We start from the raw sequence: 15,561 nt of genomic DNA, 5'->3' as shown, positions 1-15,561 counted from the left end.
GTGTGTCTGGTAGAATTCAGCTGTGAACCCGTCTGGACCTGGGCTTTTTTTGTGTGGTAGGCTCTTAATTGCTGCCTCGACTTCTGACCTTGTTATTGGTCTATTCATAGTTTCAGCTTCCTCCTGGTTTAGGCTTGGGAGGATGCAGGAGTCCAGGAATTTATCCATTTCTTCCAGGTTTACTAGTTTATGTGCATAGAGTTGTTTGTAATATTCTCTGATGATGGTTTGAAGTTCTGTGGAATCTGTGGTGATTTCCCCTTTATCATTTTTTATTGCATCTATTTGGTTGTTCTCTCTTTTCTTTTTAATCAATCTGGCTAGTGGTAGGTCTATTTTGTTGATCTTTTCAAAAAACCAGCTCTTGGATTTATTGATTTTTTGAAGGGTTTTTCGTGTCTCAATCTCCTTCAGTTCAGCTCTGATCTTAGTTATTTCTTGTCTTCTGCTGGGTTTTGAGTTTTTTTGATCTTGCTCCTCTAGCTCTTTCAATTTTGACGATAGGGTGTCAATTTTGGATCTCTCCGTTCTCCTCATATGGGCACTTATTGCTATATACTTTCCTCTAGAGACTGCTTTAAATGTGTCCCAGAGGTTCTGGCATGTTGTGGCTTCGTTCTCATTGGTTTCGAAGAACTTCTTTATTTCTGACTTCATTTCATTGTTTACCCAGTCAACATTCAAGAGCCAGTTGTTCAGTTTCCATGAAGCTGTGCGGTTCTGGGTTGGTTTCTGTATTCTGAGTTCTAACTTGATTGCACTATAGTCTGAGAGGCTGTTATGATTTCAGTTGTTTTGCATTTGTTGAGCAGTGCTTTACTTCCAATTATGTGGTCAATTTTAGAGTAGGTGTGATGTGGTGCTGAGAAGAATGTATATTCTGTGGATTTGGGGTGGAGAGTTCTGTAAATGTCTATCAAGGTTTGCTTGCTCCAGGTCTGAGTTCAAGCCCTGGATATCCTTGTTTATTTTCTGTCTGGTTGATCTGTCTAATATTGACAGTGGAGTGTTAAAGTCTCCCACTATTATTGTGTGGGAGTCTAAGTCTCTTTGTAAGTCATTAAGAACTTGCCTTATGTATCTGGGTGCTCCTGCATTGGGTCCATATATGTTTAGGATCGTTAGCTCTTCTTGTTTTATCGATCCTTTTACCATTATGTAATGGCCTTCTTTGTCTCTTTTGATCTTTGTTGCTTTAAAGTCTATTTTATCAGAGATGAGAATTGCAACTCCTGCTTTTTTTTGCCCTCCATTTGCTTGGTAAATCTTCCTCCATCCCTTTATTTTGAGCCTTTGTGTATCTTTGCATGTGAGATGGGTTTCCTGGATACAGCACACTGATGGGTTTTGGATTTGTATCCAATTTGCCAGTCTGTGTCTTTTGATTGGTGCATTTAGTCCATTTACATTTAGGGTTAATATTGTTATGTGTGAATTTGATACTGCCATTTTGATGCTAAGTGGCTGTTTTGCCTGTTAGTTGTTGTAGATTCTTCATTATGTTGAAGCTCTTTAGCATTCAGTGTGATTTTGGAATGGCTGGTACTGATTGATCCTTTCTATGTGTAGTGCCTCTTTTAGGAGCTCTTGTAAAGCAGGCCTGGTGGTGACAAAATCTCTGAGTACTTGCTTGTTCACAAAGGATTTTATTTTTCCTTCACTTCTGAAGCTCAGTTTGGCTGGATATGAAATTCTGGGTTGAAAGTTCTTTTCTTTAAGAATGTTGAATATTGACCCCCACTCTCTTCTGGCTTGTAGTGTTTCTGCCAAGAGATCTGCTGTGAGTCTGATGGGCTTCCCTTTGTGGGTAACTCGACCTTTCTCTCTGGCTGCCCTTAGTATTTGCTCCTTTATTTCAACCTTGTTGAATCTGACGATTATGTGCCTTGGGGTTGCTCTTCCTGCAGAATATCTTTGTGGTGTTCTCTGTATTTCCTGCATTTGAGTGTTGGCCTGTCTTGCTAGGTGGGGGAAGTTTTTCTGGATGATGTCCTGAAGAGTATTTTCCAGCTTGGATTCATTCTCTTCGTCCCCTTCTGGTACACCTATCAAACGTAGGTTAGGTCTTTTCACATAGTCCCACATTTCTTGGAGACTTTGTTCATTCCTTTTTGCGCTTTTTTCTCTAATCTTGGTTTCTCGTTTAATTTCATTGAGTTGGTCTTCGACTTCAGATATTCTTTCTTCTGCTTGGTCGATTCGGCTATTGAAACTTGTGCATGCTTCGTGAAGTTCTCGTATTGTGTTTTTCAGCTCCTTTAATTCATTCATATTCCTCTCTAAGTTATCCATTCTTGTTATCATTTCCTCATATCTTTAAGTTCCTTAGTTTCTTTGCATTGATTTAATACATGTTCTTTTAGCTCACAAAAGTTTCTCATTATCCACCTTCTGAAGTCTAATTCCGTCATTTCGTCACAGTCATTCTCCGTCCAGCTTTGTTCCCTTGTTGGTGAGGAGTTTTGGTCCATTCTAGGAGGCGAGGTGTTCTGGTTTCGGGTGTTTTCCTCCTTTTTTCGCTGGTTTCTTCCCATCTTTGTGGGTTTATCCGCTTGTCGTCTGCGTAGTTGCTGACTTTTCGTTTGGGTCTCTGAGTGGACACCCAGATTGTTGATGATGAAGTATTTCTGTTACTTGGTTTTCCTTCTACCAGCCTAGCCCCTTCGCTGTACGACTGCTGAGGTCCACTCCAGGCCCTGCTTGTCTGGGGTGCACCTCTAGCAGCTGTGGCACAGTGAGGGATGCTACCCGTTTCTTTTTCTGCTATCTTTGTCCCAGGATGATGCCTGCCAAATGTCAGTCTTTTGGATATAGAGGGGTCAGGGAGCTGCTTGAGGAGACAGTCTGTTCTTTTTAGGAGCTCAATTTCTGAGCTGTGAGCTCTGTTGTTCATTCAGGGCTGTTAGGCTGCTATGTTTGATTCTGCTGCAACAGAGCTCATTAAAAAAACCCTTTTTTTCTCAAATGCTCTGTGTTGGGGGGTTCGGGCTTTATTTTTCGATGTCCGTTGAGGTGTCCTGCCCAGCTAGGAGGCAGACTAGCCACTGTTTGCCTGCCGAGTCTCTGCCCTGCTGTTGTGTGATTCGCCCTGTTCCTGCAGGCTCTGCTGTGGTCTCTGCCACGCCCTGCGGCGGAGTCTCTTTGTTGTAGCGTGTTGCCTCGGCAACGGCAGGCTGCGTCAGCAGTGGGTGTGTATCTCAGTAGGGACGGGTTGCCTCGGCAACGGCTGGCTGCGTCAGCAGTGGGCGTGTTTCTCAGTTGGGGCGGGTTGCCTCGGTAGTGGTGGACGCCCCTCCCCCACAGAGCGTCTCGGACCATCTGCCTGGGATAGTTTGAAATCGCGGTTTTGTTCATCCCACTGGGTACCCCGAACGCTCTGTCCCTGCAATCCCCTGGGCTGGCCTACTGTCCAAGTCTCGTTCAGTCTCAAGTCCAGCCCTCTCAAGTCTCAGGTTGCCGGTTCAACAGGGCACCCGGACAAGCACGCCCTGTGGGGATTGCTGGGTAGGGCCGGCCTCCGCCGCCCCGGCTGCCGGCTTTGCCAGGCAGACTTACTGCCTGGTGTCCCGTGTCTCCCTTACACTTGGGAGTTTCCCCGTTCTGTGGGCAACAAAGATCAGTCTGGAAATGCAACTCCGACTCACCTCTTTGCGGATTCAACGAGAGCTCCAATCCTGGGTGGTTCTCACAGCGCCATCTTGAGTCCTCCGTCAGGAGAGTTGGTTTAAACATTCCCAGGCCCCTAACCAGAGATCCCACCTCAGCAGGTCTGGTGTGGGGCCTGGGAGTCTTCATTTTCACCAACACTCCTGGTGTCAACAAAGCAATAAAGAAGAGCTGGATGTGAGGCGATGAAATGCGTAACTCCCTCATAACGTCAGGCTGCTGTTAATAATGGAAGCCTACATCTTTCTCTATGTTTGTATAATTTCATAGGAGCGATTGAAAAGTTGGGGGAAGAAAGAAAGGAAATTTTTAGGTGCCTGTGGTGCCACTACTAGTCTCACATAGAATTGAAATTTTCTCCTCGATTCTGCTTATTTCTTTGGTCTGTTTTCATTGTATGTTCTTTGTAGTCAGCACTATTCATTGTTATAGATCTTACACTATTGGGTCAGTTATAAAAATGGCCACATAAATAGCTATTAAGATAAAGAGTAGACGTAAATAACAGCAAGACAGGCATTTCAATGGCAGCTCTATAACTAATGTTAAAAATAATGTCAGATACCCCTCATGAGTTAAGTATAGCTTATATATTAGTATTTGTGGTTTACATATTAATACATGACTTCACTTTAATGAAGTCTGATATTTTGCACCTAAAAGATATCAAATTTCAATTCTTCTAATAACATTGCTATAATTCATTTTATTTTAAATTGACATATTTTATTTAATAAAATTAGTTAATATATGTCAATCTATGAGTATAGTGATATACTGTATACATGTGAACAATTAAATGTGTAGGCCTCTGATTTTAAATCTTAATGGCAAGTGTTAAAAATTGTAAGCCTCAAAATAATCCCAGCACTTTGGGAGGTCGAGCTGGGCAAATCATGAGGTCAGGAGTTCAAGATGAGCCTGGCCAACATGATGAAACCCCATCTCTATTTTTAAACACAAAACTTAGCCGGGCATGGTGGTGCATTCCTGTAATCCCTGCTACTGGGGAGGCTGAAGCAGGAGAATTGCTTGAACCAGGACCTGAGAGGCAGAGGTTGCAGTGAGCCGAGATCACGCCACTGCACTCCAGCCTGGGCTATAGAGGGAGACTCTTTCTCAAAACAGAAACAAACAGAAAAAAGCAGTCCAGCCTGGCCAACATGGTGAAATCTTGTCTGTACTAAATAAATAAGTATATGAAGTTACCTGTGCATGGTGGTGCATGCCTGTACTCCCAGCTACTTGGGAGGCTGAGGCCGGAGAGTCACCTGAACCTGGGAGGTGGAGGTTGCAGTGAGCTGAGGTCGCGCCACTGCACTCCAGCCTGGGTGACAGAGTGAAACTCCATCTCAAAAAAAAAATTGAGCATTAAAATTATAATTTAAAAATAGGGTATACTGGACAGTCACAGCACAATCAGTCTTCCCTGTTCTTTTCTTAAAATTAAATGTTTTTCTTGCAGAATTGGAAGGAATATAAAGATTCTTCAAGCCTATAAAATGTCCTCTCTATTTCAAATTCACAGAATTATCCATCAACAGGAGACTGTGATCAACAAGAAATCCTACTCCTCATTCTAAAATTTGGAGCATTATCACTCATGGGAAAAGAAATGGGTTTTCAAAAGTGATGCGATGGTCTACAGTATTTGTTCCTTTGGGTATTTTTCCACAACACCTGTTTAGTTTCTGGAAAGCTTATGTTTTGTTCATTTGTTTTCATAGGGGAGAAGATGGAGAGAAAGAAGAGAAGGTCAAAGAAGACAAGGGGAAGCAGAAGTTGAGGCAGCTTCACACTCACAGATACGGAGAACCGGAAGTGCCAGAGTCAGCATTCTGGAAGAAAATCATAGCGTATCAACAGAAACTTCTAGTAAGATGTTTTAGAATATTGGTTACTGATATAGTGGAGTACCGTAATACTTTAGGCTCAGTAAATATTTGCTGACCTTTCCTTGAGTGGCAATTAGGGAGCCAGGTTAGTCCAGCGCATGTTCTATTTGCTGATCGTAGTGTATGTGTCCTTTAGAGTGAATGTCTGTGGCCCACCGCTCCCTACTGTCAAACCCATAACGTCTACTTATGTTCACACTCCCTGAAACCCTTTTGTTTGGTTCTTACCAGGACAGTGCTCCCAGCGTCCTTACTGCCAATAAGGGTCCTGTGTGGAGAAATGACACAAACAGAGATGGGGTATGCACACATGGGGATTCCCATTGGTTCTCAGATCCACCTTCCAGGGAGAACCGATGAAAATGACCCAGTCTGCGTATGGTGGACAGCCTTGTTCTAGTGAGCATTGGCAGGAAAGATGGGGTCCTGTGTGGGGAAATGTCACGAACAGAGAAGGGGTGTGTGCACAGAGGGGGATACCATTCTGAAGTGTTAGATTTTGTTGTAGTCTTATGATGGGAGATCCCCTGACATAGCCACGTATGTTATATAGACATCTCCCACTTAATATTAAAACAAATACTTAATGTTCGCCATAACCTATTACTTTAAACCCACTTCTCTAGGCTTTATTTTTACCCAGCCCAGTAAACTGTACCAGCTGTTCACTTAGTTGCCTGGGCTTCCAACTTCAGAAGTTACTATCTTTGAACCCTCTCTTTCCCACCTTAAATACAACCCAATGACAATTCTCCCCAGTTGTTCCAAACACATCGAGTCTGCCAGTTCCTGCCATCTCCACAGGTACCATTAAGTCCATTCTGCCTCCTTCGGCTGCACCTCTGCCTGAGGTCTCCTAATAACTTTCTAACTGGTCCTCTTGCTTTCACTCTTGTTTCACTGCTATCAGTTTTCCACATAGCAGCTGGAGTAGTCCTTCCAACTCATAATCCGACTGCATCAAGCCCTCCTCAAATCATCCAACAGCTTCCCATCCAACCTAGAATAAAACATTATACTAGAATACATTGATTTAGATGATAGATATAATAATTATAATAAGAATTCATTTTTCCCATATTAACTCATTAAATCCTCAAAGCACACTTAAGAGTTAAGGTCTGTTGTTATCCCCACTTTGCATGTAGATAAGCGGAGTCATGCTATAGGAAAGATGACTTAGTATTTGTCCATATTCCACACTAGGAAAGGGAGGGAGGCAGGCTTCAGATCCAGATAGTGAGGACTCAGAGGTCCTAAAAGGAACCACCACACTGTCAAAACAAGGCAACCTTTTATCAGAAGCCTAAAAAACCCTGTCCCCTGCTCACCTGTCTGATCACATCCCCCAGTCACCTTCCACACACCAGTCTCTCCTCTTCTCGCTGTGTTTCTGTTTCTCAAACACACCAACATCACTGCTAACTCAGGGCCTTTACCCTTGTTGTTCCTCTCTTTGACACACGATTTCCCCGAATGTTTGCATGACTTGCTCCCTCCCTGCATTCAGGCCTCTCTGTCCAAAGCTCACCTCCTGAGATAAACCTTCCCAGACCAGCACCATCTAAAACAGCGCCCCTATTCCCTAAGCTCCTAACCTGATGTAGTTTTCTTCATAGCATTTAGCATTCTCTGAAATTATACTTTTATTTGTGGGCATGCTTTTTTATTCTTTATTTCCTCCGTGGTGGCAGAAATGTTCTCCCTCACCGTTAGGTCTGCAGCACCGAGAACAGTACTTGAAACATGGTAGGCTTGCGATCAATTGTTTGCGGTAAATGAATGCTTTATTTCCATTGTCTGCAGAGTTCAAGTCTCTTGATTCAGTGACCTTTTCATAATTTTTTTTTTTTTTTACCCTCAGAACTATTTTGCTCGCAACTTTTACAACATGAGAATGTTAGCCTTATTTGTTGCATTCGCTATCAATTTCATCTTGCTCTTTTATAAGGTACGTACATCTTCCAGTTTGAATAACTGCTATAAAAGTACAAATAGACATAAATGAATGTAAACATTTCACAATGAGCATATCTACTACTAGTAGTTAACACGTCTAAACCTATTATGAAATACTGATGCCCAGGCACCACTATCACTGTGCTCTAGGAAAGAAGGAACGATTCGTTCCTGAGAACTGAGAAGTGCCTCAACTGAAGGGCATCTGATTTGGCAGAGGGCTTGCCCACAGTATTCCCAGTCTAATTTAGCTGAATATCTTACTTGTGACTATGTCTGGGTGTGGCATACCTGTGTTATATTCTTTTGTAACTGAGAATAGAGCTTAGCCGTCTAATTTTGTCTTGCATGCACTGGAATCCTCATCGCTTTTGGCTGAATAAGAATGAATTTGTAAAGTATGTTCATTACTTGCCTTTGGTTGCTGAAAAGCTATCTTTTTTAGCCTTTGCCATTAGTTCATTATGCAGTGACTTCACATCCAGCTATTTGCTAAAAGGGCTACATTTCCTTTGTCTTTTGTTTGCAATAATATCTTAGATGCAGCAAACTGACTCTACTTTAAATGGTTTGAATCAGGTCTCCACTTCTTCTGTGGTTGAAGGAAAGGAGCTCCCCACTCGAAGTTCAAGTGAAAATGCCAAAGTGACTAGCCTGGACAGCAGCTCTCATAGAATCATCGCAGTTCACTATGTACTGGAGGAGAGCAGCGGCTACATGGAGCCCACGTTGCGTATCTTAGCTATTCTCCACACTGTCATTTCTTTCTTCTGCATCATTGGATACTACTGCTTGAAAGTAAGATAGTAAGGCATTAAGGTACCTGTGTGTATGTGTGTGTGTTGCAGGCTGGACTTCTGGGGAAGCAGGTTCTGAGCTGGAAATGTGTACAAAGTTTATGAGGGAATGCTCCCTGAATCAACACCCATGGGGCAAATGGAGGAAGCAGGACTGGACAGAGGGGAAAGTGGGCTACTGTGTAGACACAGCAGGTGCAGTCTCTGAAGCTGGGATGCCCACTCACGGCCGTCCTGGCCTGGGGCATTGGAGGTGGCCTTTATACATCTACATTGACTAGTCTGCTGTGGGAAGGGGATATGGCCGTGGTCTGGCTTAATGTAGCTTTCTTTCATGCATTGAAAATTATGCACATTAAGTAGACAATTTGGCCTGTAACTTGGCCCTACAGAAGTGAATTACTTTACTATGTCTCACGGTAATGCAGCATATTAAGACTTATAGATATACATTGTATTACTTCTAGGAGTCATTTTGATTGTTCTATTGTTAGGTAAGTATCTATTGCTATTCTTGGCAGAAATGCCTCATGATTTGTCACACTTCACCCAGAAAATAATGCAGCTTTATCCCTAGAGGCCTGCCAAGGGAACAATAAAATTTGGTGAATAGAATCCAAGATAATCTCTCCGAGTGCTCAGGGCTGTCCGTTACCTGTGCAAACCTCTTTATCTCTTCCTAGAAAGATGCTTTGTCACTGTAATGCTTTTATTTCACTTTCACTGTCCTCGGCCTCTGGTTGTAAATCTTCTAGAAGATGTTGAAAAACCAAGGCTCAGTATTCTGTTGCTTTACGGGAGTGCATATTCTTGGCTATTTCCAGACTATCTGTGTCTTGTAAAGTCTGTCCATATGAAAAGAGAATCAATATGTTCTGGAGATATTTTGACAAACTGATAAAGATTTTTGCTGATGTTGACATTAAAATTTATCTCAAAACAGCACGTGGCGATGCTGAGCATGAAATTATTAAAGAGGTTTCTCAAATCTGCATTTTAGTAGCATGCATCTGGGAACATTGCTACAATTGTTAAATTTTATTTCATTCATGTTGAGATGATATGTGTAAAAAGAAAATGATTTTGCATAATCTTTTGTCTTTGAAATTAAAAAATGATTTTATTAATGTATTTATAGGCCCCTTTGTGTTTAAAAACATATGCATATATGTCGTATCTATTCTAGCTTCTGTTTTTCCAAAACCTTCTAGGTGCTTCTTCCTGCTTGAATATAGCTGATTAATTTTCATTCAGTTTTTACCTTCCTGGAAGTCCACAGGAAATCCTTCTATCTAAAAGCTGTTTTGTAAAGATAGTGGCCACAAGAGATGCCAGTAAATCTCAAGTAATTTTAACATATTTGTTTTTCATGTGTAGGTTCCATTGGTTATTTTTAAGCGAGAAAAGGAAGTAGCACGGAAATTGGAATTTGATGGGCTTTATATTACAGAACAGCCTTCAGAAGATGATATTAAAGGCCAGTGGGACAGACTCGTAATCAACACACAGTGAGTAAAGAATTATATGAGACATTTCTGTTCTCAGAAATTTCAGGACATGAAAATATTTGGTTGGAGTTTCTGCAGATTTGTCAAAAGTTTAGCAGAGGTGAATGATAAGTTACATATTCAGCCAAGAAAAATCTAAAGACTAAGCGCCGTCAGCCTCCTAACAGATGTCCTCAATTTTTGCCCTCTGAGTTCTGAATTCCTTGATCAAAAATGGCTTAGAGTTCATCTCCACAGCACTGATGGAACATCACATCCATTACTCAGTGTTCAGGGATGTGTGTAGCAGGAAGAGCATAACCTACAGTGCAGGGTTATGTCATCCAAAAGCAGAGCAAGCAAAAACTATTCATTAAGGAAAGAGTTGTAGCATTAAAGAAAAAATATTGAATTTTAGACATTCCATACACCTGAGTGATCAACTTTCAGCACCATCAAGTAGCCTAGCGTAAAACTCACTAAACGTTAGGACATAGTGTAAAATGTAAGAGAAAAACAAATGCTTTTTCCATCCAACAATGATTGAGCCTTGTGAGATCACAACTAGCTGCTGTTCTGAGTGTAAATCCATCACAAAAGTATACTTTTTCACTGTCAAAACAATGAGTAGTGCAATATTTGTAGTTGTTTATATGTACGAATCGAGTGAAATATTTTTTAAATTGTGATTAGTTTTGCTTATTAGTTATTATGAAAAAGTTATTTGCTAATAGGTTCTGAGTTGTCAAATAGAAATCATTTATATGTGATACATGTTTATTCTAAATGCTAAATGTTCTGTTTAGCAATTCTACACGTTAATACTAAGTCTAAGCAAATCCGTCCCTTTAGGTGACTATGTGTTAGTGATGGTGCTGGAGCTGTGCTTCGGTGCTGTGATCAGTTTCCTTGAGGATAACTGATGGGAAGGAGATTTTTTTCTTCATAGGAAAAACAATGACAGGTTTCTACATACTTCAATTTTTAAAGGCAATTGACAGATCTATGTACTGATATGTTATAAACAAATAAGCATAACAATACTACCTAATAAATATGCTCATATTCTTCTCCGTTAAAGTATCAGCTTATAAGCTTTTATATATATTTACATGTTAATATTCAAATGCCTATGATGCAGGAATTTATGTGCTGTTAATCAAATTCATTGTAAGTTTACAGAGATGGCAGGGTATATGTCTATATATTAAGTATGCCATATATCCCAAATGATATGTTATTATTTATCATTAAAAAATACTACTGTTTACTTTTATGCTTTTCTATATTTTAGGTCATTTCCCAACAACTACTGGGACAAATTTGTTAAAAGAAAGGTAATTCTACTTGGAATCCTCTATATTTTTCTTAAAGCACAGTCCAGATTTTAATTTGATGTGATTCAGATGTAGAATAAGATACTGAGGTATAATTTACCTGCCTATTAATATCTTTTTTGAGATGCAGTCTTAGTCTGTGGCCCAGGCTTGAGGGCAGGGGTGCCATGTCGACTCACTGCAACCTCCATTGCCTGGGTTCCTGTCTGACGTCAAATGATCCACCCACCTCAGCCTCCTAAACTGCTAGGATTACAGGCGTGAACCACCATGCCCAACCTGCATTTTCACTGCTATGTGAGACTCAGGAGGTATATGAACCAGAAGCTGAGAGGAGCTGTATCCCAGAGTTGGACATGCTGAGCTCAAAAGGAAGCTGTAAGCCACATCCAAGCTCTGCTTTAAAAATACAACAAATGGGCAAAGCCAGGCAAATGGAACAGAAGAGAAATAAGCAAGGAAGCTGAGGGGGATTGTTAAGAATTAGTCTAATGATGATGGACATGGAATCTATACTAGATGATAATTAAAATGAGGATGGTGACAAGGTTGCCAGTCCTGCTGTTACTGAAGAATCCTGGTGTCAGGATACTCAGGGGAGTAGGGTGGAAAGATGGACATTGCGGCCAGAGAGTTGAAGGGTTGAAATCAAGACCATGGAAGGATGCCACCCTGTGACGTGCCCCCTATTGGCATGCAGAGGTCTATGTAGAAGATCATTGGGTGGGGAGTCCGGCACGGCCCGGATGCTTCCTGAACCCATTTCTTGCTAAGTTTAGCAAACTTAGGCACATTACACGAAGTCTTCTAAGATACAGTTTCTTTATCTGCACAATAGAATATGAATAACATGAAACCTACATGTTGTGACAGTCACATGAAAAGAAGCATAATTTCTGGCAATAAGTATTTGGCAAAGGTCATTGTCATTCTATTTCCCTCTATTTCTTATACCAAGAAAGAAGATGAGCTGAAATAAAAGCATATCTCCCTCTCTTGAAGGAAGAGACATCTTGTTCCTCTTATAGGTATCATTTAAAATGCTGTGAATTTTAGACCTTAAGCAGTGTGATCACAGAAGATGAGCCACAAATTCGATTTTAAGTGATTGTTAGGGAAAATATACAGTAAGTATAAAAATAATAATTAGATGTTGCTGGGTGCAGTGGCTGACACCTGTAATCCTAGTACTCTGGGAGGCCAAGGCGGTGGATCACAAGGTCAGGAGTTCAAGACTAGCCTTGCCTATATAGTGAAACCCTGTCTCTACTAAAAATACCAAAAAATATAGCTGAGCATGGTGGTGGGTACCTGTAATCCCAGGTACTTGGAAGGCTGAGGCAGAGAATTGCTTGAACTCAGGAGGCAGAGGTTGCAGTGAGCCAAGATCGCACCATTGCACTCCAGCCGGGGCAACAAAGCGAGACTCCGTCTCGAAAATAATTAGACACACATATAGTTGATGTTACTTAATGGTTGAAGCCAACAAAATGCTTTTTCTCATACCCCAAGGTTATGGATAAGTATGGAGAGTTCTACGGCCGAGACAGAATCAGTGAATTACTCGGCATGGACAAGGCAGCTCTGGACTTCAGTGATGCCAGAGAAAAGAAGAAGCCAAAGAAGGACAGCTCCTTTTCGGCTGTGTAAGTGTCACTTCTGCTCTGTGCTGCAGACTTCGGGGAAAACGTTAATATATTCTAACTTGTGCATCAATTTCCTTCAATGTCCAAAGAATAGATAGATGAGGAAAAAAGTATAAAAGTCTACTTTTATACTTCTAGGTATTTGGAACTATGGAATGACTGGATTTGTTTCTATTAATTTTGAAGGTGCCTTCTAATATTTACAAGAGAAAAGAAAGACTATTCATGTTCTTAATTTGCTTTTTCTGTCTTTAGCCCTTAAATCTAAGTAAAACATATGCAAATACTTAATATATGACTGAAAAATTGTTAATTTTCATATGTTTTAGAAAAGGGAACTATGTAGCCCTTTTATTTAAAGTGTTCAGAGGAACTCATATTACTTTATTATAGTTATTGTATTTTTTTGAATAGCGAAGGCTTAGTGTGACAGAAATAATATACCGTCATACTATTACTTGTAAAGTTTATTTGAAAATGAAGCACTCTTTATATACTGCTTTCGTGGAATGTTTTAACTATGCAGAAAATCATTGGCTGGGGAGTCGGGCATGGCCCAGATGCTTCCAAAGTGTAGCAACCTTAGGCACATCACCGGACGTTTTCTAAGATACAGTTTCTTTATCTGCAGATAAAGTTGAGTTGAATTCGCCTGAGTTTAAATGTCACACACACACACGAGTGTACAAATATATACATTCATCCATTTAGCAGATATGACCAACTGAATATGTGGAATAGAAGTAAAACATGCTTTTAAAAATATAATTTCTTGTTGCGGTCACTCAATGAATTTGAAAGAAATACTTTCTCTTAACATGAGTAGGGATGTTTACTTTGAAAACATATTTATGGTTCTGTAAAGCAGTATTATTTTCTCACCTAATCTGTTAGCCCAGCCAAACTATCTTTTAAATGCTATCTCATTGGTCATATGCGTTAGAAAATGTGTTTGTTAGAGCTACTTGGGTCTTTGAAGGTGAACTTGTTTTTGAATTTATTATTGAAAAGAACTTAGATAAGCTAATGTGAATTAAGGTACAAAGTATTACTTGAGTACTCTAGGAAAACAAGTGTATATTTAAAGTTTGGGTCACTGTATGTAAAACGAAACACAGATGGGCAATCCTTAGGACCTATGTCCCTTATGTTAAAATATCACACGAAACAAGACCTAGGGTGTGAGTGAGACTCAACATCTCACAAACGTCTTAGGATTCATAGAATTAAATAGTTTTACTGAGTTATGCATTTTTTGTGGTCATATTTGGGACTCTAGGAAAAAAGTCTGAAGAAACAGAAGGAAAGTTTAGACTGTTATTCTAGTACGAAGAAATAGTTTTAAATTGGCAACCTTTTCTACCATTATACATAGTAAATGTTAAGTTTGACCCCTAGCAAAGTGCCAAGAAGTTCATACAGCATTTAACCCCTTTACATACGGAGAATAAAATTAGAATAATACTTACCTGGTGGGGGAGATACCATGATCATGAAGGTGGTTTTCCCAGGGCGAGACTTATCCATTGCACTCCGGATGTGCTGACCCCTGTGATTTCCCCAAATGTGGGAAACTTGACCGCATAATTTGTGGTAGTGGGGGACTGCGTTCACACTTTCCCGGGGTCTTAATTAATTAGAAGAATAAAGTTCTGGTAAATAATGTACAACTAGCAAAAAGATTTTCATATAATGTCTCTTTAAAGCTCTTTACTAAAGCACTTAGAAAGGTCAAGTTTTAAAAGATTATCTGATTTCTATACGAATGAGATACAAGGATGATGTATGTATTTATTTATCAAACACATCAGGCTTAGTAGGTGCACATTGAAATAAGTGACCAGCTCCATTCCAGGGGGTGCAATAGCTGCAAACAGTCAGAAGGGCTGCGTTCGTCTTCATTTTATCCTCACCACCAGGCCTGCCGTACAAGAGCTCCTGAAAGAAGCACTAAATGTGGAAAGGAACAACCAGTACCAGCTACTCCAAAAACATACCAAATGGTAAAAAGCATCGACAAAATGAAGAAACTGTGTCAAGTAACCGGCAAAACAACCAGCCAGCATCAAAATGGCAGGATCAGATTCACACATAACAATATTAATCTTAAATGTAAATGGGCTGAATGCCCCAATTAAAAGACACAGGCTGGCAAACTGGAGAAAAAGTCAAAACCCATCAATGTGCTGTAGGAAACCCATCTTGCATGCAAGATATACAAAGGCTCAAAATAAAGGGATGGAGGAAGATTTACCAATCAAATGGAGAGCAAAAAAAAAAGCAAGAGTTGCAATCCGAGTCTCTGATAAAATAATAGACTTTAAACCAACAAAGATCAAAATAGACAAAGAAGGGCATTATATAATGGTAAAAGGATCAATGCAACAAGAAGAGCTAATGATCCTAAATAATATATACGCACCCAATATAGAAGCACCAGATATATAAAGCAAGAACTTAACAACCTACAAAGAGATTTAGACTCCCACATAATAATAGTGGGAGACTTTAACACTCCACTGTCAATATTAGACAGATCAACAAGACAGAAAATTAACAAGGCTATCTAGGACTTGAACTCAGACCTGGAACAAGCAAACCTAATAGGTATTTACAGAACTCTCCACCCCAAATCCACAGAATATATGTTCTTAGCACCACATCACACCTACTCTAAAATTGACCACATAATTGGAAATAAATCACTCCTCAGCAAATGCAGAAGAACTGAAATCATAAACAGTCTCTCAGATCACAGTGCAATCAAATTAGAA

At 40.3% G+C, this 15,561-nt stretch overlaps 1 protein-coding gene and 1 non-coding gene across 24 annotated transcripts in view; both read left to right on the top strand.

Annotated features, from left to right (window-relative positions):
* RYR2 (ryanodine receptor 2) overlaps positions 1 to 15,561 on the top strand; it is a 781,807-nt gene that overhangs the window by 734,385 nt on the left and 31,861 nt on the right. For all 23 annotated transcript variants that reach the window (XM_035280524.3, XM_035280523.3, XM_054248004.2 and 20 more), the window contains 6 exons: positions 5,394 to 5,541; positions 7,426 to 7,512; positions 8,100 to 8,318; positions 9,695 to 9,825; positions 11,099 to 11,141; positions 12,654 to 12,787. In XM_035280524.3, coding sequence (XP_035136415.2) covers positions 5,394 to 5,541; positions 7,426 to 7,512; positions 8,100 to 8,318; positions 9,695 to 9,825; positions 11,099 to 11,141; positions 12,654 to 12,787 — 762 coding nt within the window. The remainder of the gene's footprint in view (positions 1 to 5,393; positions 5,542 to 7,425; positions 7,513 to 8,099; positions 8,319 to 9,694; positions 9,826 to 11,098; positions 11,142 to 12,653; positions 12,788 to 15,561) is intronic.
* On the top strand, positions 14,249 to 14,412 carry LOC118149634 (U1 spliceosomal RNA). Its single transcript, XR_004737196.1, has one exon. It is a non-coding gene; the product is annotated as a U1 spliceosomal RNA (small nuclear RNA).

Source organism: Callithrix jacchus, chromosome 19 (assembly GCF_049354715.1).
Source record: "Callithrix jacchus isolate 240 chromosome 19, calJac240_pri, whole genome shotgun sequence".
NCBI classification, from domain to species: Eukaryota; Metazoa; Chordata; class Mammalia; order Primates; family Cebidae; genus Callithrix; species Callithrix jacchus.
Note: the sequence above shows the minus strand (reverse complement) of the source record. Positions and strands in the feature narration are given on the sequence as shown.